The sequence below is a fragment of the Nesoenas mayeri genome (genome assembly GCF_963082525.1).
Source record: "Nesoenas mayeri genome assembly, chromosome: 17".
Classification (NCBI taxonomy): Eukaryota; Metazoa; Chordata; class Aves; order Columbiformes; family Columbidae; genus Nesoenas; species Nesoenas mayeri.
The window spans coordinates 8,598,150-8,616,353 of record NC_137565.1 but is presented as its reverse complement, the minus strand read 5'-3'; the positions used below and the strand labels follow the sequence as shown (position 1 = coordinate 8,616,353).

The following is an 18,204-nucleotide window of genomic DNA, read 5'->3' as shown; positions in this document are numbered from 1 at the left end:
GCGTCCCTGCCCGGCGTTCGCTCCTGGCTCCCGTTCTCCCGCAGCCTCCAGCACGACCGACGCTCCCGGTACACCCCCCATCCCCGGAGCTGCCGGCTGGTCGGGGGGCACCGCTAGGGGGGGGCGCTGAGCCCGCGGAAGCGCGGCCGAGCTCTATGGTGGCGGCGGCCCCGGCCATGGGAGCGGAGCGGGAGGCGCGGGCCTGCGCCGCCTTCTACGGGGCGACGGGCATCGCCCAGCCCGTGCTCTCCTGCCTGCGCTGCCTGCAGCAGTTTGCGGGGTAAGAGGAAGGGCCCTGGGCGGGGGGACCCCGATACCCCCAAGGAGCGGGTCCCCCGGGAATCCCCCGGTGCGGAGCCCCCGAGCATCGCCCGGGGCGGATCTCGACAGCCCCCGGGCGCGGGTACCCGGCGCGGGTCCCCCGAGGTGTGGGAGGGAGGGAGACTCGACCCGGTACCCGGCAAGGGGACTGAGCCACTGCTGCTTGTCTCCGTTCCCTTCCAGCCTGCTCTGCAGCGGCAGGGCAGCAGCTTTTAGGATTTTTCGGGTCCTCCTGCCCCAATGCCTCACCAAGGGCTTGTGTTTGCCAGAACGGGCTGGGTTGCAGATTCTGAGGTTTGAGGAGTTCCTCCCTCTGCCCCCAGCTGTGCAATGCTGAGTGCAGTTGGGAGAGAGGAACATCACAAGCTGGGGCACTCCAACCCTAACCCCTATCAAGCTGGGGCACCCCTACCCCAATCCACATTGAGCTCAGGCACCCCCACCCCAGTCCCCAGGGGTATTCCCCTCCCCCCACACCAAACCCCATGGAGCCAGGCAGTTCTCACCCCCGTCGCCATTTGTTTTAGGAGCACTGCCAAGAGATGCAAAGACAAGCACCTGGAGGAGGCTCTGCTGCTGTCGCGGGCGCTGAGTGATGCTCTGCAGGCACTGGGTGAGGCGGAGGCACGGCCCCTGCTCCGCTGTGTCCTGGCTTTCCAGATGGAGGCAACTGGCAGCTCCAGCTCCTTCCAGAAACTAGAACAGGTCCGTAACACAGCCGGCTGGGCTGCACATTCAGAGCTGTATTAGCCACAAGTGAAGTGATGGTGCCAGCTCTGCCGGCACAGCCCTGGTGTGGTGCATCCTTGTGGGCAAAGGGGCCGCAGTGATGCTGCAGAGCTGCCCTAAAAGCTCAGCACAGCTGGTGTCTCTCGGGAACCTGGGCAGACAGTCTGACTGGAGGTGTCTCTTGGCAGATCGTGACCCAGCTGGCGGTGGGGAAGGAAGCCCTCCTGGCCCAGGAGGTGGGCGCACTGCTGGCCAGCCTGGCACCGCAGGGAGAGGTGAGAGCGCTGCAGTTGTACGGGGGCTTGGCTGGAGCCCATTTGTGACAGGGACCTCCTGGTATGGGCTTCCTGGGGTCCTGTGCTTCTCTTCCCACCATGTTGGGGGCTCACCCGTGTTTGCAGCTGGTCACACATGGCTGCCCATCAGACCAACCCTTTGCTCATTGCTGGGACAGCTTCTGGCACAGGCAGGACCCTCCTGCACAATGCACTGAGCCCCAGTGTGTCAGGAGAAACTGTGTTTCTGCCCCTGCAGGTCCTGTCTCCTGGGGACCTCCAGTCAGGTCAGTCTCTGCTCCTTCCCCTCTTGGCGCTTCTTCTGGCCCACATCACCAATGCATGGGACACCCCCTGCCCACCCACACCGAGTCCTCTGCACTTGTGGGAGGGGGAGCAGGGATCAGCTGGATCCATGGGATTTCTGCAGAGGTCCCAGCAGCACCCAATGACTGCCCACCTGTCCAGGGTGGCTGGAAGCCAGACAAGCCAAAGCATCCCCTGCATCCCAGCCCTGTTCTTACCCCACTTACTAGCAGCTCAGCCTTTGGTTTAACCAGTGGCAGGGCCAGCTGCGGGCACGGTGCTAGGAGAGCCAGGGACTGACGCTGTCCCCTTGCCCGCAGTGTGCATGTTCGTGGAGGAGAGCAGCCTGGGCCGGCAGCACTGGCGGCAGAACCTGGCCCCGCTGCTGCAGCGCCTGGCCACCACCTTGCACTGGGTGCTGCACAGCCAGCCCACGCCTAGCGGCATGTGGGGCTACCTGGCTGTCAGGGTAAGAGCCGAATTTCGGAGGAGAGGGAAAGGATTGGTCCCTGCAAGGACAGGGACCTGCTAGAGTCCCGGCCGGGCACTGGCAGCGATGTCCAGGAAGGATGAGGCACATGGTGCCATGTTGAATGGGGAAGAACTGCTTTTTGAGAGCAGAGGGATGCTGACAGCCATCCCTGAGGTCCCCGTCCCTTCTGCTCCCCCAGGCGTGCCTCCAGCTCTTCCAGGCACTGCCGAAGGACGTGGCCCCCCTAGTGTGGAGCACGGAGGGGAAGAGTGAAGCCCTGCAGAACCTCCTGGGGCTGCTGCTGGAGGTGGCCTGGGGAAAGGTGTGTATGGCCCCGGAGAGGAACGGGGCATCCTGTCCCAGGCAGCCCCAGAATCTGGGGTGTCTGAGGGACCCTGCGTATTTTCCTGCGTGATCATAGAGGGAGGGTTAAATGGGGTCTGGTTTTCTAATGTCATTTTGAGCCGTGCCTTTTCCCCCTTGTGACTCCAGGCCCTGAACAAGGACACGCGGCTGCTGGTGGGCACAGCCCTGAGCATGCTGGTGAACACAGCCCCGCAGCCCGAGCGCGGGGCCAGCGCCGTGCTGGCCCTCTGCCAGCTGCCCGACCGAGGTGCGTGCTCCATCACAAGCCAGAAATGGCCTCTGGCACAGGGGAGAGTGGGAACAGACATGTTTGGGTGCGAGGGGACAGAGGCCGGTGCCACTCAGCAGCACTCCAAGCCAGACTCTGCTGCTGTGTCCCGCTCTTGGTGTCCAGGAGCTGCAGCTGCCACCGGCCACCTCATGTAGTCACTCTGGGATGAGCTCTCGGAGCAGCATTTGAAACCCATCTTTCTGCCAGGTGCAGGGGAACTGAAGTTTGGGGAGCTGGTGGTGGAGGCCCCCCCGACTCTGGAGACAGATGGGCTGGGGAAACTGGTGCTCACCAGAGGTTTGCTGACGTGCTGCAAGACAGACATCCTCAGCTGCCAGCTGGAGAGCTTCACCCACAAGGTAGGAGAGCACAAACTCAACAGCCTGGGATGTGGGGAACCCCTTGCACAGGGCTGGCAGCCGCCAGCGGGGGCTGTGGTCCCTAGGGGATGTAGCCAGGCTGCACTGCTCTGCACCAGCAGCTTCACGCATCCTGCTGGACATGGCGTGTTAGCCAGGAGCCTGCTTTTTCCAAAGACATCTGAGTGGGGGTTTCCCTCTCCTGGGCATGGCAAGAAGACAGGAGGTGCCAAAAGTAGCCTCTGCACAAGCAAACTGGCAGCAATGTTTGCCCTGTGCTACCACAGCATCAACCCAGGGCTGTACATGACCAACTGCAGCCTCCAGCTCTGCCCAACTCCAGCATTTCCTGAGCCCTCAAGAGCTGAGGGCTTCTGGACAGGGAGCAAAAACTAGCAATAAGCTGCTGTAAGAGCAGAAAAAACCCCAGGCATTGCTCTCCTTGCCTGTCTCGTGGTGGGGAAGCCTCCACCTGCTGTGCTCCCGCAGGCCTGCCTGCTGCTGGACATGGTCTTTCCTGCTGTGTGTGCCCTGACCAAGGAGCATAAGGACTGCCACTACTACTGCTTCCAAGGTAGGAGACGATGACCTCTGCTGCCATGGGGAGGTTTGAAAGGTTCACTGTGCTCATGATGCACCGAGCCCCTGTGGCATTTCATCTTCTCCCAGGGAAGATGCTTTTCTGTATCTTGGTAGCTGTTTGGAAAATGCTATTAATTTCTGCTGCAGCCCAGTGGACACGAACGCTCTTGTGTACCTAATGGGGAAACCACTCCCCTTGCACACAGGGTCCTCAGGCCCAGCAGCCCGCACTGGCTCTGCTGCAGGCGAGTCTGGAGTGAGGGCTGCAGCGCTGCTCTCTGCCCTTGCAGCCTGTGCCCTGTGGCTGCAGCGCCTGCGGGACAGCCTGCCCGCCGTCTGGCGCCTGACGGGGACCCGCGTCCTGGACCAGGACACCGAGCTGCTCCGGCAACTCACCCAGCTGATGTGGGACAATGCTGAGATGCCGGTAAGGCTAGGGTGCTGAAAACCCACACCACGGCAGCCAGAAACAGCCCTTCCTTTGCCTGGCTCAGCTGCTGCTCCCCTGCCCACAGCACACCCCTGCCTGTTTCAGCTCCATCAGCCAAATACAACCCCCTTGCCTGCACCTGCCTGCTGGCAGGGCCACCTGTGCTGCTGAGACCAGGACACTGGTCACAAGTGGCCTCTCCAGAACCCTGTCTCAGTGCTCTGCCCTCCCACACAGCACCCATGGGTGCAGTCCCAGCCAGTCCACACCTGCTGGCTCCCCGTTTGCCATCTCCACATCCCCAGTTCCTAACCCTGGGGTTACCAGCCAGTGCGGAAACTGCACAGCCACGGGAAAGCAAAAGGTCTTTTCTGAAGCAGCGAGACATGCCGGGGAGCCCGCCTTAGCTGCTCCTGCTCACTGTCCTTCTCCCCACAGGTGGAAGGGGTGTCCGAGTTCATCCACAGCTCCTTCCGACTGCTCCTGGAGATCTACCACCTCGAGTGCCAGCACTTCCAGGACCATGAGAGACCCCTCTATCAACAGATGCTGCAGAGGGTGGTCTCAATGCCATGGCAAATCAAAGCCAGATACGTGCCCCTGTGTGCCGTTGTTCCCTACGTGGGCAGCCAGCAGGTAGGGAACGCGGGGGGACAGGGAGGCTCGGTCCTGGCTGGCACTGCTGCTGGGGTGGCACAGCCTCTGTCTGCTGCCTGTCACCTTCCCCTGCCCAGCTCAGCCATGTGGGTGGGCAGCTTCCCAGCCACAGGGCTGTTTCAGCATGTCCCAAGGGAGAGTATCCCTGGTCAGGGAGTGACCTGCGGCAGCAGCAATGCATCCCCAGGGACTCCCAGCAGGGAGGCAGCTTTGCCTGTTGGTGCCCACCAAAAGCTGTTTGGGGTACCAGAGATGCTTAGTGTCATGGGTGACCACAGTGTGGTCTGTTCCCAGAGCTGTCCCCTGCCATACACAGCCTTCGGTCTGGCAGCGAGATCATAGAGTCGTTTAGATTGGAAAAGACCCTGATGAGGGGGACATCTGCCTTTCTCCCAGGTGCTGGACACCTACCCGGACCTGCCGCAGCACCTCCTGAGTTGCCTCTCCACCAACCACCTGTGTCCCGCAGCCACCGAGGTCTATAGGGCGCTGGTGCGGCAGCAGTGTGCCGAGGGGCAGGACGGGCAGCAGGGAGCTGGGACGGCTCTGGCAGAGCGATGGGCGCTGCACTGGCTGCCCCTGCTCTCCCAGGGACTCCGCTCCCCTCTGCCCATCCTGCAGAGCAATGTCACCAACCACCTCCTCGCCTGGACCCTGCGGCAGCTGCCAGCTGCCCAGGCACCACTGGCCGCCCAGTTTGGTGGCCAGGACACGGCCTCACTCCGGGCTTGGATCTCACTGCTGAAGGCACAGCAGAGTGTGTTGGGGGCTCTGCCGCTACAGGACGAGGTGCTGGAGCGGCTCTGCTGCTGCCTGGGCGCCCGCGAGGAGGGGATTCGGCTGGCAGCACTGGGGCTCCTCTGCTGCAGCCCCAGCACCAACCGGCCCCTCTCGAACACTGAGGTGCGGCTGCTGCGGGAGTTCCTGCCCCTCAACCTCAACTGCGACTCCTCCTCGTTCCGGCAGCTGCTGCAGGCAGCGGTGCGGAAGGCGCTGGTGCGGCTGCGGGACAGCTCGCTGGCACAGCTGCGCGGGAAGGCGCCCCAGGGTGCCCAGCCGAGCCGGGGAGAAGGGCAGCTCGCCCAAGCAGTAGGTGAGTTGGCCACCCCAGCACCTCCACTGCGGCCCCGGGGGATTCAGACTTGGATGCCCAGCCTGGCATTGCTATCTGCCCACAGGCTTTGTGGAGTGGCTGGTGCAGCTCAGCATCGCCTCGCTCAGCCCAGCCTCCAACTACCAGAGGAAGAAGACAGCTCTGCTCCTCCTGGCTGCGGTTTTGGAGACCTGTACAGACACCTGGAGCCCCACGAGGAAGAAGGGGCAGCCCCCACGTGAGTACGGGCAGCCCACTCAGAGCATCACCCCTCAGCTGCAGGGGTGCTCCCCCGTCCCACTGCCCTGTGTCCCCACTGCAGGGACCATGGCCACGCTGCTGAGCTATGCCAGGCAGACCGGCTGTTGGGACTTCTTCTCCCGGCCCAATTTGTTGGCACTGCTGAGCTGCTTGCAGGACAGCACTAATGAGGTGAGCCTTAATGGACATAAAGCTGCCTACCTGGGCCCAAGTGGGCTCAGAAGGGAAGGGTGGTGGCCTTTCCACATGGTGGGCTTGCCCTCCTGCCCTGCCCCACCTGTTTTCCCATCCATCTTTTGTCCCAATTCCCCCCACCTCTCCTGTCTTGACAGATCAGAGACTTGGCCTCAGAGCTGCTCGTCCACTTCTTCCCCCCCACATTCCCCGAGCCCATCACCCAGGCTCTGTTCCAGCTGGCCCAGGATGCCCTGGGCAGCCCACGGGTGCAGGAGGCGGAAGCCGGAGCTGTGCTGATGAAGACCATTCTGCAGAAGTATGAGCTCCTGGCCTCCCCTCCCCACAGTGGCACAGCAGCCCCCAAGAACACATCAGCAGCACCAGTGTCTCACCAGGGGCTGCGTTTACAACTCAGGGCAGTGCTGGCTTGGGTTTGAAATGGCCGTGCAGAGGGGAGCTTGGGAGGGCTGGCGTGCAGGACCCTGAGCCAGGGGAGGAAAGAACTGCACAGAAAACTCCCTCATCCTCACAGCAACCTTTACCTTTTTCCCCAGGTCAGACAGTGGCACCATGAAGAGCCTGACGCTGGAGGCTGAAACATCCCTGACACTGCCCAACCGCGGCCTGTGCTTCGCTCAGCACCTTCTCCACGTGCTGCAAGCCCAGTACGCTGTGGCGTGCCAGGACCTGCTGCGGGCAGCAGCCACTGCACCCATGCACGGTGTGTCCCCCGCCTGGCAGGGCAGCAAGCGGCTCCTGCATCAGGTCTCCTACCTGGGAATTTGGAGCAGGAGGGAATCATACAGGCAGGACTGAGGCCACAACACAGTGCTGGTGCCATGTCCTTGCCTCAGTTTCACTGTATTTCTGCTCCACCTGCCCAGTGTGCTCATCACCTAGGGGCCCTGTTCACTCCGTGCCTGTGAGCCATTCCAGCTGCAGGCTGGGGCCACAGCAGCCACCAGGGTGACCCGAGGTGGGTGTTCATGCAGGAGCCATCGCAGCCCTGCGGAGATGTCTGCTCCAGGTGCCGGAGGTGGCCGCCTCAATGCGGGCAGCAGAGTTGGCGCAGAGCTGGCAGGAGTTCCTCACCCACCTTGTGACCACAGCGAGAGACATCACCTCCCTCCTCCTGGGAGCTCTGCAGAGCCAGCAAGGCCCCGGTTCCAATGAACAAGGTGAGCATGTCCCTGAGAGGACCAGCCCCAGGAAGCACCAACACCTCCATCACAGCTGTCCCGGACCCAGCAGCCCCCAGCCCCCAGGGAAGGCACTTATTTTGGGCTCACTCTGCAGGGGACAGCAGTGGGGATGGGCAGGGAAGGTTGGCCTGGGGTAAGGCCCAAAGCAGGACACCCAGGCAGGGATGCTCCAGGTGTTAGGTAGAGGATCCTGCAAACCACAGGAGCAGAGCAGCAAGCACCTGGTTTGGGGTCCCTTTCTCAGCTGAGAACAGCAGCAGAAATAGAGGAAAAGCATTCTAGCAGCAGCGAGGCGCTTGCTCAATGGGAGCAGCTGGGAGAGCAGGGGCTGGCAGAGCCCCTGCAGCAACAGCTCAGAAAGAGCAGTGGGGCAAAGCACAGCCGCAGTCCTGAGTGGGACACATTGCAGGACAGGAGCTGCTCCCATTTGTGTGCACTCTGAATAGGGACAGCAGGTCTCCTCCAGTAGCATCAGTCTCTTTCTGCCCCACTGAACCAGGCTTTTCCCTTTCACAGCTGCTGCCCCATCATTTGCAGACATGGGGAACGCCATCGGCTCCCTCATCGCACTGGGGAAAGGCCAGGGACAGGAGGAAGAGGATGAGGACGACTCAGTCCTGCTGTCGGAAGAGCACAGCCTGATCCTGACCTGCTGCTGGGTGTCAGTGAAGGTAGGCAAGCACCCACCCCATGGCACCAGGGAGAGGGGCGGCCCAGCATGGCACCCACCGCCCAGCCCAGCAGCTGGGTCCTTCAGCTCCCCTTGCGGCATTCACCCTCCCTGGGCACAAACAAGGGGAATCTCTGTCCTTACCCCAGAGCTGCTGCAGACCATCCTCACCCCCTGCCAGGCAGAATGCAACCACCTCCCTGCCTGCCCTTATGCAGCCCAGCTGGTTCCCAGGCACTAACACCCCAGCTATGGCAGAGCCGGGTTCCCCAGCCCGCAGCTGCCCATCACAGCTTCTCCTCCGCAGCCTGTTGCCTGGAAAAAGGCCATCTCCATCACACACCTCACAGCTGGCTGGGAAACTGCTGTGCGCAGAGCCTGTGCTGACGGGCACCCACCAGCCACGCTGCCTTGTGGCTCAGCAACCAAGTGCCCATGCTGGGCTGATAGCAGCACCCACTGTGCCTCCCTGCGGCAGCGATGGTGGGGCAGGACAGGGATTGGGAAGCCCTTCTGTCAGTCCCAGTGACCTTCTACTTCTTCCCAGGAGATAGGGCTGCTCCTGGGGGGCCTGGCTGAGCTTCTGCTGGACCCGGCGCTGCCCAGTGGATCGGAGCCGCTCCTGCCGCTCCCCACCTTGCAGGTGGCCGCAAGGGTGTTCCAGGAGATCCTGCTGCGGTGCCGGCACTGGGTAAGAGCGTGTCCCACCCAGGGTGGCTCAGCCCCTTGCCCACCTCTCCAGGGGTTCTCGCCAGCGTGCAGGAGGGCGAGCACAGTGGGGCAGGGTCTGCTGTGGGGCAGGACATGGGGCATGGCTGGAAGCCCCCAGCTGGGATTTCAGTGCCAAACCCTGTCACATCCCCACACCATCATGTCTTCTCATTTTCTCCTTCCCCTTTGCAAAGAGGATTCTGGGGAGCAGGGGGGGTTGACGGGTGCACACGGGGCCCTGATGCTGTTCTGCCCCAGGGAGCAGTGGAGGGCTGCAGCATGGGCTTCACCAAGTTTTGTGCTGCTCTGCTGAACCACCCGGACACAGAGCTGCAGGCCATCCCACAGACCATGCTGGAACAGGTACCAGGCTCATTCTGCCCCACATTCCCCCTGTACCCCAAGGAGCCCCAGGGCTCTGTCTCTGTGTCCCCGCACCCTGGGGTGAGAACCCACCTGGCAGCTGAGATGCCATAGTGCAGGGTTGGTGCAGCTGGTCCTTAGCCCTGCAGAGGAGCTACAAGCTCCAGCCAGCAGATTTTCAGACATTTGCTCAGGTGGGTTTTGTTCCTCAGGGCTTAGAAGCGCTGAGCGGACCCCGGAGCAGCTCGATCACACGCCGCGCTGCCGGCTTCCCCATGCTCTTCCTCTGCATCGTCAGCGGGGAGGACCCGGCCCAGGCACGGCCGCTGCTGGCCCGCTGCATCCAGACGCTGCTGGCCTTGGCCACCACGGCCCTGCCGCAGGACTGGGACCAGACCCTCGACCTCCCGCAGGTGAGCACAGCAGGCACTGAGCTGCTGGAGCCAGTTTGGGGACAGGATGATCTGCACAAGGTCCCCTAAAGGGAGCCCTGCCAGGTACCCCAGCATGAGGCTGCACCAGTGTGGAGACCTCGGGGTGAGCCAAAAGCCGCAGCCCTGACTGCTTCGCCTATCCCAGGAACCCAAGAGCTGGTGGCCCCTCAGCTCCCCCATCTCTTCCCACCATCTTCCCTTTGTGCAGAACCCCATTCCCTCCCTGGCCGCTGAGCCCTGTGCACTCTACAGGTGTGTGCCCTCCACGTGCTGCAGACGCTGGTCCGTGGCACAGGGCTGGGCAGCGCGCTGCTGCGGCACGCCACGCCGATGGTGGCCCTGGCGCTGCGGGGCTTGGCCTCGCCATGCTGGGCCATGAGGAACGCGGCCATCCAGCTCTTCAGTAAGTACCGAGGGGCAGGGGCAAGAGAGCCCTGCAGAACTTATGCAGCCCCCGGGGTTTGGAGCCTGGCTGGGGTGAAGTGTGGGTGGTCAGGAGTGGGTGGATGGGACCTGATGCTGCTTTCTGCTCTGTCTGCGCAGGCGCCCTCACGTCCCGGCTGCTGGGCCAGCAGCGGAGCCGTGGGGAGGGCAGCCCGGCAGAGGGGGTGAGCCTGCAAGCCTTCCTGGGGCAGCACCCCCAGCTGGGCGCCGTGCTGCTGAGCGAGCTGGGAGCAGCCACAGAGCCCACGCAAAGTGGGCCGTGCCTGCGCCCCGCACTCCATGCCATCCTCACCCTCCTGGCCCAGCTGCAGCCTGGCCCTGATGGCCCTGACAGGTGAGGGGACAGCAGGGATGATCTGCCCCAGCCAAGGGCTCCTCTGGTCCTCTAGCACCGGGGCTGGCCCTGGCTATCAGGGCGATTTGCACCGGCTGGAGCATCACCACATGGTGCCCTTTTGGCTCCACAGGCCCTCTGCTCTCTTCCTGGAGCCACTGCTGGGGCTGGCAGGGAGTCCCATCTATGCCGTGCGAGCGATGGCTGCCAAGGCGCTGGTGCCAGTCGTCCCGCTGCCCCAGCGCCAGGGAGTCCTCCTGCAGCTGTCCCAGCAGCTCCCCACCGCACCCGGACAGGTCCGCTCGCACAACGCCGTCCACGGGCACCTGCTGCAGCTGCGGGCGCTGCTGGACTGCCCCTCGGGCACTGATGGGTGAGTGGTCCCTGCCATCCCCCTGCCCGTGGCCTCTGTGCTCACTCTCTGCTGAGATGCAGCTTTTTGGCCAAAAAGCAGTGCCTGCCCGAGCACCACGGCCCCTGTGGTGAGGCCACGCATCTCTCCGCAGGCTGTCGGCTGAGGCGCTGCGCCCCGTGGCTCTGCAGCTGGAGGCGCGGGGCTGGCTGCTCACCCCTGCCCAGCGCTGCCCGCTCGTCCGCGCCGCCTTCCTCCAGGTCCTTGCCCTCCTGCCCGCATCCTTCAGCCCCAGCTTCGCCCAGAGCATCCACGATGCCATCAATGCTGAGCTGGGCAGCGTCGTGCCGGGGGCAAAGCCAGGATGCGCCGAGCCGCAGGTACCGCTGCCTGCCAGGAAGATCACGGCTGTGGCTGTGAAGCCGAGGATGGGAGGTGGGGACCCCCACTCAGGGGGCACACAGCCCACTTGAGGCCAAGTGTTGGAAGCAGAATCCTGCTTTTGTTTTCCTCTAGGTGGGCTTGGCCGTTCTTTACCAAACCATGGCCCATTTTGTGTGCAGCCAGGCAGCCTGGCTGGCGGGTGCTGAACACATCAGCGCCGTCTGTGCGCTCCTCCGGCAGCCAAACCCTGACGTCCAGCTTGCCGTCCTGAGCTGGGTGATCACCAGGGAGGGAGGAACGTGTGAGGAGCTGGAGAAGGCTCTCAGGCTGACATTGCTGGTATGATAAAGCTCAGAAGTCACCAAGTAAAGGAGAGGGTCCCCGATGCACCACGCAGACGGGATCCCAGGTGCTCACCGAGAAGCACGGTGCTCCTCGGGCTGAGGGTGCACGGGTGCAGGGTGCTCACCCAGTTGTGCTGAGCTGCCAGCCTCTGGTGCCAAGGCCACTAATCGTGTACCTTCTTTCCCACTGTCAACTAGGAGAGCTTGGGGTCGGTGCTGCGAGAGAGAAGGGACAAAGAATTCCTGAGATTGTACCTTGAGGCTTTGCTGCATCTTTACAGAGACCCTTCGTCGTGGTCCCAGGAAGCTTCCCGCAAGCTCCAGGGCTCCTCGGCAGCATGTCTGGAGATGCTGCTGCACATGGTGGAGGCTGAATGTCCTGGCCCTGACCTCCTCTTCCAGGCACTGTGTGCCACCAGCCTGCTGCTCACCCACTGGTAGGTCCTTAGCACTGCTGGCTTTCTCCACCTGACCCTTCCAGGAGATTTCTCCTTAGTCCTTGCTGAAACAGAGCACAGCTTCTTGCCTATAAATCACAGCTGGCTTTGCACCTGGGTCCTGCTGTCTCAGGGAAGCTGGTGTCATTTGGACCCTAGACAGAGATGGAAGGTGTGACTGAATGCCTTCTCCTTTCCTGGCCTCCGACAGGTTTGAGGATGAGGACAGCACGCTGGTCGAGCGATGGTGCAGGGCGCTGGAGGAGTGCAGCCGCTCTGCTTCGTCCGAACTGCTGCGGCTGGCGGCCGCCCGCTCCCTGCAGACAGCGGGGGCCGATGTGGTGCGGCGATCCTTGCACAACACCCGTCCCTCGCTCGTCCCCGTGGCTCTGCGGTAAGTCCTTGCAGGAGCAGCACTGCCCACAGCCCTGGGCTGTTGCAGGTTAATAGGCTGACCCTGCAAAAGGCAACGTCCCCTCCAAACAATACAAGGGCATTAAAGAAAAGCCCACTCGTTCAAAAATCACTAACAGGTAAGAGCTCGCAGCCTACAAAAAAATCATGGGTGGAATTTTAGTAGAAGCAGCCAGTCCCTTATGAGCAATAAATGGCATTGATGGGTCCCTCAATCCCTGTGCTGGTCCCTGCCCTCTCAAGCAGTGAGCTCTTGAATGGTGGCTGTACCCTTCACAACCCATGAGAAACGTCCTTGGGGAAGCATTGCCCTAGGTGGGGTTTCATCCTTCCCCCCAACTCCAGGCAGGCAGGGGATGCTCTGCAGAACACGGTGGCCTTCCCTTCCCTTTCCCCAGGCTGATAAACGTGGGCATTCACCTTCTGCAAGATGAGGAGCGGGAGGTCCGGCATGAAGCCTCAGGTTTCACCAGTCTCCTGCGGCAGGACCCCAGCGAGCCGCTCCGAGACGGCTGCGTCTTCGTTCAGGACAATGTCGGACTCCTGGGCCTCCTGCAGCTCCTCCTGGGAGAGTTTGGGGACCACTCCAAAACTTTTGACTTGCTGCTGCAGCATCTCCCCATCCTAGATCTCAGGGGCATTGTGGAAGAGCTGGAGGCCAACAAGTGAGTTGCCAGAGCTCTGGGATGGGTATGAGGGAGCAGGGGGAGTCATGGGTCAGCCCTCGGCTTCACCTGCATCTCGGCTGCCCCTCCAGAGCCACCAGCTTGTACAAGGAGGATGAACCCAACGTTTTTGCGGAGCCGGCCATCCTAGCACAGCAGCTGCTCCCTGTCCTGCTGCAGCTCCTGGAGAAGGCACCTGGCAGCAGTCCGCTCCGCGCCTCGGCTCTGCGCTGGCTGGCGGCCGCGGGCCCCGGCGTCCTGCGTGACCTGCGGTACTGCAAGCATTGCTGGAGCCAAGGTACCGTGACAGGCAACCTGGTGTCCCTATCCCCCATGTCAGCGCTGCCTGGGGGTCCCAGCTGTGCTCACGGTTCTTTCTTTGCTCTCTCTGCAGGGGCTGCTGCCCGTGGGGGGATGAAGGCGCTGGGCTGTGCCAAGCTGCACGTGGCAGTGAATGTGCTGCTGGCGAGGGCCCGGCTGGTGGCACGGGCACTGCGGGTGCTGGGGGACAGTGCTGCCGCCGTGCCAGGGCTGGGCTGTGGTGCCCAGGAGCTGGAGCAGGAGCTGGTGATGGTGCAGGGGCTGCTGGCACAGCATGGGCTGGCCCCGGCGCCAAGCCAGAGCGATGTGCCGGAGGAGCTGGGACCACCGAGACTACCGTCCGGGGCTGCCTGATGGCCCCAGGCATGGAGCGGCATCGTGCTGAGCCCAGCAGCCACGAGGCTCCTGGTTCACATTGCCATGTCCCTGCATTTGCTGGATGCTCTGGCTGCCAGTCAGGATTGTGTGTTGGGTGCTGTGACTCAGGGGAACCCCACTTACCGTGTGGGACACACTCACTTCGTTCCCGATGTTTTGTAACTCTCCATCCCGAGGACGCCAGTGCAGTGTCACCTCAGCCCATGCCTGCGCTGCTGCCCACAGCATCCTGCCCTCGGGTCCGGTTGGGAGAAGGGGACGTGCACCCCAGAGCCCTCACACCCCCTTGTGCTGCTCAACTCCCACCACCTTTTTTTAACGAACATTTTGGCTCCTCTCTAATGGCTGACCTGGGCTTTTATCCCAAATAAAGAGGTCAAGAACATCCCCAGTGTTGAAGCCTTTTAATTTCCATGCCCAGGAGGGGTGGCAGGAGAGGGGGAGGGCGCGGCAGGGGGAGGCAACTGGGGGCTGAACACATTGTGGGGCAGAAAACGAGCAACAGCCACCTGCTCAGCCAGGGAGGTTCAAACCCTGAAGCAAAAACAACCCCACAAACACCCCGTCCTGCACCGCAGGGACATCCAGTATTGCTGACCCCAAAGCAGTGTTGCAGCCCCAGCTGGTCTGGTGGGGACAGCAGAGTTTTTAGTGTGAGAGCACCCCGATCCATCCTCATCCTCACCCGCTGCAGGGGCAGCATGAGCACAGCAAAGCCAAAGCACAGGTTCTCTGAGGAGGAGAAATTCCTCTCCTGGGGGAGTTCAGTCTCTGCAAGGACATCTTGATGCCCAAGAGCGGCTGGTACAAAAACATGCTGCCATCACCCACTGGTGTCATTGCCCACGCGCAGACTTTGAGTGCCCACATTTAATTTCCCTCTGCAAACCACAGCACACAGCCCAGCCACTGTTCATGGCTCACCCAACGCCTCACTGCAGTCCGGCTGGCCTGAACACACAGAGGGAGGATGCCATCTTCACCCTCCTCATATGGCATGATGTCACGGCTGAGCGTGACATTATCGTATTGTCCTCCCATGTCACTGCCGCATCATCTTCTCACCCAGGTTTAACCTCAGCATGATGTTCTTCCACCATGAATCACCATACTTTAGGAATACCCCTATTTTTAGTCTTTATAAGCAGGGTTTTCTTCCCATTCTTCAACAAAATACTTAACGAAAAACGCGGGGGGTCAGCTCCAAGGGCCAGCAGCAAGCCTGCAGAAGGGTGAAATCATAAAAGACACCAAGTTTTTATTGCATTCACCCCCTCCCCAGCAAGGAGCAGTGACATGGGGGACTCAGCCCACCTTCCCAGGGGATGCTACACGAAGATGAGGGCTGGCGGGGAGCAGACACAGCCCTCCTGCAGCCCCTCCTGCACCCACGAGCCCTGACACCCCGCCACGGAGGCGGCCACCCAGAATGTCCTGGAAGGGAAAGCCGGTGAAAGATGGAGTGCTTTTATTAATTAAACATATAATAATTAAAGAAAAATAATATTAATTAATTAATGACAATACATTTTTTAAAAGTTACTTATAGTTTTATATATAATAATACATACCGGCAGTTCGACTAGATGATCACCGTAGGTCCCTTCCAACTGAAATATTCTATATATTCATTTTTATATTCTCTATTAGTGATTTATAGTACATATGATTATCTTACAACATATGACATACTATAATATTATAGCATATTATAACATCAGTATTATATGTAAATATATTTATAATTAAGAACATAAAAGGAAGGTGGCTTCAGGGCACAGCAAGATGCTCCTCCATGGGGGGGACATGTTCCCCCCACTTAGATTACCACCTACCTGGCTCCTTGCAGCCCGTGTCCGGTGCAATGGGGACGGCGGTGGGATGTGTCCCCCTGGCACTCGACGCACACCCGCTTGTCCCGGTGCAGGCGGCGGGTCCAGGCCTGCCCGAGGCAGGGGGGGCCCACCTGCGTCAGGCGGAAATAGCCGCAGTAGCTGGGGAGGGGGGAGCTGGGGAGGGGGGAAGAAAAATGGGAAAATAGGGGGGAAAAAGGGTGTGGTAGACATTGCGCTGTTTTCTTGATGGATGTGGGATATAAGGCAGCCATGGGTTTGGGGGTGAAAAGTGGCCATGGTAGGGGGGTGAGAAGGGTAATGTGGTGCTCTAGTGGGGTGCAGAGGGGCCACAGTTTTAGAGGGGTGCAAAGGGGACATGGTTTGGGAGGGGACGTAGAAGGGTAATGGCTTGGGGGGGTGAAAAGGGGCCACAGCTCTAAGAGAGGGTGCAAAAGGGCAATGTTTTTGTATGGGGGTGCAAAGGGCTCATGGGTTTGAGGGGTCCAAAGGGGCCATGGTTTGGGGGCAGCAAGGATAATGGCTTGTGGGGAGAAGGGTGCAAAGGGGCCGTGGCTTTGTGCAGGGGTGCACTGAGGCTGTGCGTCTGGTGGGAGCAAGGGGTTCATAGCTTCGGGGCGGTGCAAAGGGATCATGGTTTGGTGGTGGGAAGGGTAACGGCTCTAGGGGGGTGCAAAGGGGCCATAGCTCTAAAGGGGGGGGTGTAAAGGTGCCATAGTTTTTGGGGGGGTGAAAAGGGGCCATGGGTGTAGGAAGTGGTCATGGGTGTAGGAAGCGGTACAAGGGGGCCATGGTTTTGTATGGGAGTACAAAGGGGTCATGGCTGCAGGGGGGGGGTGTGCAGAGGGGTCACAGCTTTGGGGAGGGAGGTGCAGAGGGGCCACAGCCCCACACCTACCCGGACGGCTCCTCGCGCAGCAGCAGCTCAGTTCTCCGCCAGGGATCCCTGAGGTCCCGGCTGAAGGAGTCAGGTAATATCTTGGCCACTTCTGGCACAAAAGCAGCCGGGGTGGGGGACACGGATGGTTAAAGCCACCCCAGGCTGGGCAGTGGGGATGGTCACGCAGAAGGGAGGTGGACATCCCCACAGGACCCCCATTACCTCTGGCCGTCCCGCAGGTCGGGTGCTCCCCCAGGCAGCCGCGGCGCTGCTTGAGGTCAGGACAGGGCTCCCCTCCGTGCCGCGGCGGGACGGTGACCTGGCGGCTGCGGGCCCTGCTGCCCACCCCGCACGGGGAGCTGCACCCGCTCCACGGCCCCCAGGGCCCCACCACGCAGCCCACCGCTGCCGGGGGACAGAGAGGGGAAGAGCCTCAGGGGCGTGAAGGACGGGAGGAGAGCAGGGGAGGTGCAGCACAGGGGAGAGGAGAGGGGATGAAGGACCAGGGTGACTCCCGCAGCCCCCGCCAGCACAGCGGCATTGTGCTGGGCTTCCGCAGGCCTTGATCCCCACGCCACTGCATCGCGCTGAGCTGGGGCCCCGCTAATCTCCCTGGAGATTAGGGAGGGCTGACTGCTGCAATTGTCTGGGAGCTGTCACTGGCGCCCGCCTGGGTTTGGGTCCCCAGGGTGGGCTGGCTCTGCACCCCCCAAACCCACTGTCCCCGTTTGTCAACCCCAGTTCCCGTGTCCCCATGCAAGGCACTGCCCGTGCCAGTGGCGATGAGGGGCTCATCCCACCCAGGACCCACACCGATGGCTCTGAGGCTTGCAAGGACAGTATCACCATCAACCTACTATTCTCTGTTGCAGGGGCCATGGTCTCTCTTACTACACTGGGAACAACCAGACTTTAGTAATGAAAAAGTAGAAAATTGCAATATTGCTCCACACCCAGCCCAGCCAGCATCCCCAGGCGCATCCCATTACAGCTCAAAGTACAGGACTAACAGAGAAAGGCAAAAACCCACCACCAAAAGTATCAGCTCGGGCTGGTGTCCCCAGCCCCAGGGCACAGGGTCCAGCCAGTGCCATCCCGCCCAGCGCTCACCGGCACGGCGGCACGCAGCACGGTAGTCCTCGCAGCAGTCGCCTGTCCTCTGGCAGTACGAGTCGCAGTAGCAGCGAGCCCGGTGGGCGCCCAGGGCCCAGCAGGCGTTGTTTCTGCCCGGGCAGCACCGCTGCCAGCACCCGCCCGCGGCACCCGCCAGGTAGCCGGTGGCCAGCAGCCAGCCCCCGCAGAGCAGCAGCCCGCGCATGCTGCCAGCCCCGCCAGCCCTGCGGGACGGCGATCGCGCGGCGAGGAGCAAGGGCTGTGCCGGGAGCCCCAGCCGCACCGCCCCTGCGTTGGGCGGGGGACAAAGCCCGTTCCCTTCTGCTCCACTGCCCCTTGCCGTCCCAGCTCTTTGCTCCACGGCCAGGGTGGAGTTAATAAAATTAACCAGGATGGTTAATAAAACGCTGTGCATAGGACAATACAACCCTGCAGTTGCTGGAGCAGCTGTGAACGGGCACTGCTGGGCTGATGTTGACACTCTCCCAGGAGCGCTGGCTCCGACTTGGAGCGCAGTGAGACAGGGGTGCAGAGAGGGACCCCATCCCCAATCCCCACCCGTGCCACAGGAGCTGCTCGCTGCCCACTCAGCACAGCCCTGACACC

The 18,204-nt window shown here is 61.7% G+C and overlaps 2 protein-coding genes across 2 annotated transcripts; one reads left to right on the top strand and one right to left on the bottom strand.

The window, feature by feature from the left end:
• Positions 1 to 176: 176 nt before the first annotated feature.
• LOC308046880 (tRNA (32-2'-O)-methyltransferase regulator THADA-like) lies at positions 177 to 13,728 on the top strand (the record flags this gene model as incomplete). Its single annotated transcript, XM_080354979.1, has 31 exons — positions 177 to 280; positions 849 to 1,026; positions 1,239 to 1,325; positions 1,585 to 1,612; positions 1,952 to 2,100; positions 2,303 to 2,425; positions 2,596 to 2,716; positions 2,948 to 3,099; positions 3,589 to 3,673; positions 3,972 to 4,108; positions 4,550 to 4,747; positions 5,165 to 5,861; positions 5,947 to 6,099; positions 6,184 to 6,293; positions 6,455 to 6,615; positions 6,854 to 7,020; positions 7,292 to 7,477; positions 8,018 to 8,172; positions 8,719 to 8,862; positions 9,141 to 9,245; positions 9,458 to 9,658; positions 9,932 to 10,082; positions 10,223 to 10,457; positions 10,591 to 10,830; positions 10,964 to 11,189; positions 11,326 to 11,532; positions 11,736 to 11,974; positions 12,186 to 12,368; positions 12,787 to 13,053; positions 13,146 to 13,351; positions 13,448 to 13,728. The coding sequence occupies 31 exons, from the start codon at positions 177 to 179 to the stop codon at positions 13,726 to 13,728; spliced, it is 5,676 nt and encodes a 1,891-aa protein (XP_080211105.1).
• A 900-nt stretch (positions 13,729 to 14,628) lies between these two features.
• LOC308046989 (somatomedin-B and thrombospondin type-1 domain-containing protein-like) lies at positions 14,629 to 18,088 on the bottom strand. Its single transcript, XM_080355182.1, has 6 exons — positions 17,596 to 18,088; positions 16,708 to 16,890; positions 16,504 to 16,594; positions 15,588 to 15,761; positions 15,067 to 15,186; positions 14,629 to 14,974 (listed from the first exon to the last, which is right to left on the bottom strand). The coding sequence occupies exons 1-5, from the start codon at positions 18,011 to 18,013 to the stop codon at positions 15,081 to 15,083; spliced, it is 972 nt and encodes a 323-aa protein (XP_080211308.1). The 5' UTR covers positions 18,014 to 18,088; the 3' UTR covers positions 14,629 to 14,974; positions 15,067 to 15,080.
• Between the last annotated feature and the right edge of the window lie 116 nt (positions 18,089 to 18,204).

Bases quoted from the DNA above. Each gene is read 5' to 3' on its own strand.
- LOC308046989 (XM_080355182.1), bottom strand. From the start codon at position 18,013: ATGCACAGCGTTTTATTAACCATCCTGGTTAATTTTATTAACTCCACC. The intron at 16,595-16,707 runs GTAATGGGGGTC...CTTTTGTGCCAG, and splicing joins GACCTGCGGGACGGCCAGAG to AAGTGGCCAAGATATTACCT. The intron at 15,762-16,503 runs GTAGGTGTGGGG...CCCCCTCCCCAG, and splicing joins CTGCGCGAGGAGCCGTCCGG to CTCCCCCCTCCCCAGCTACT.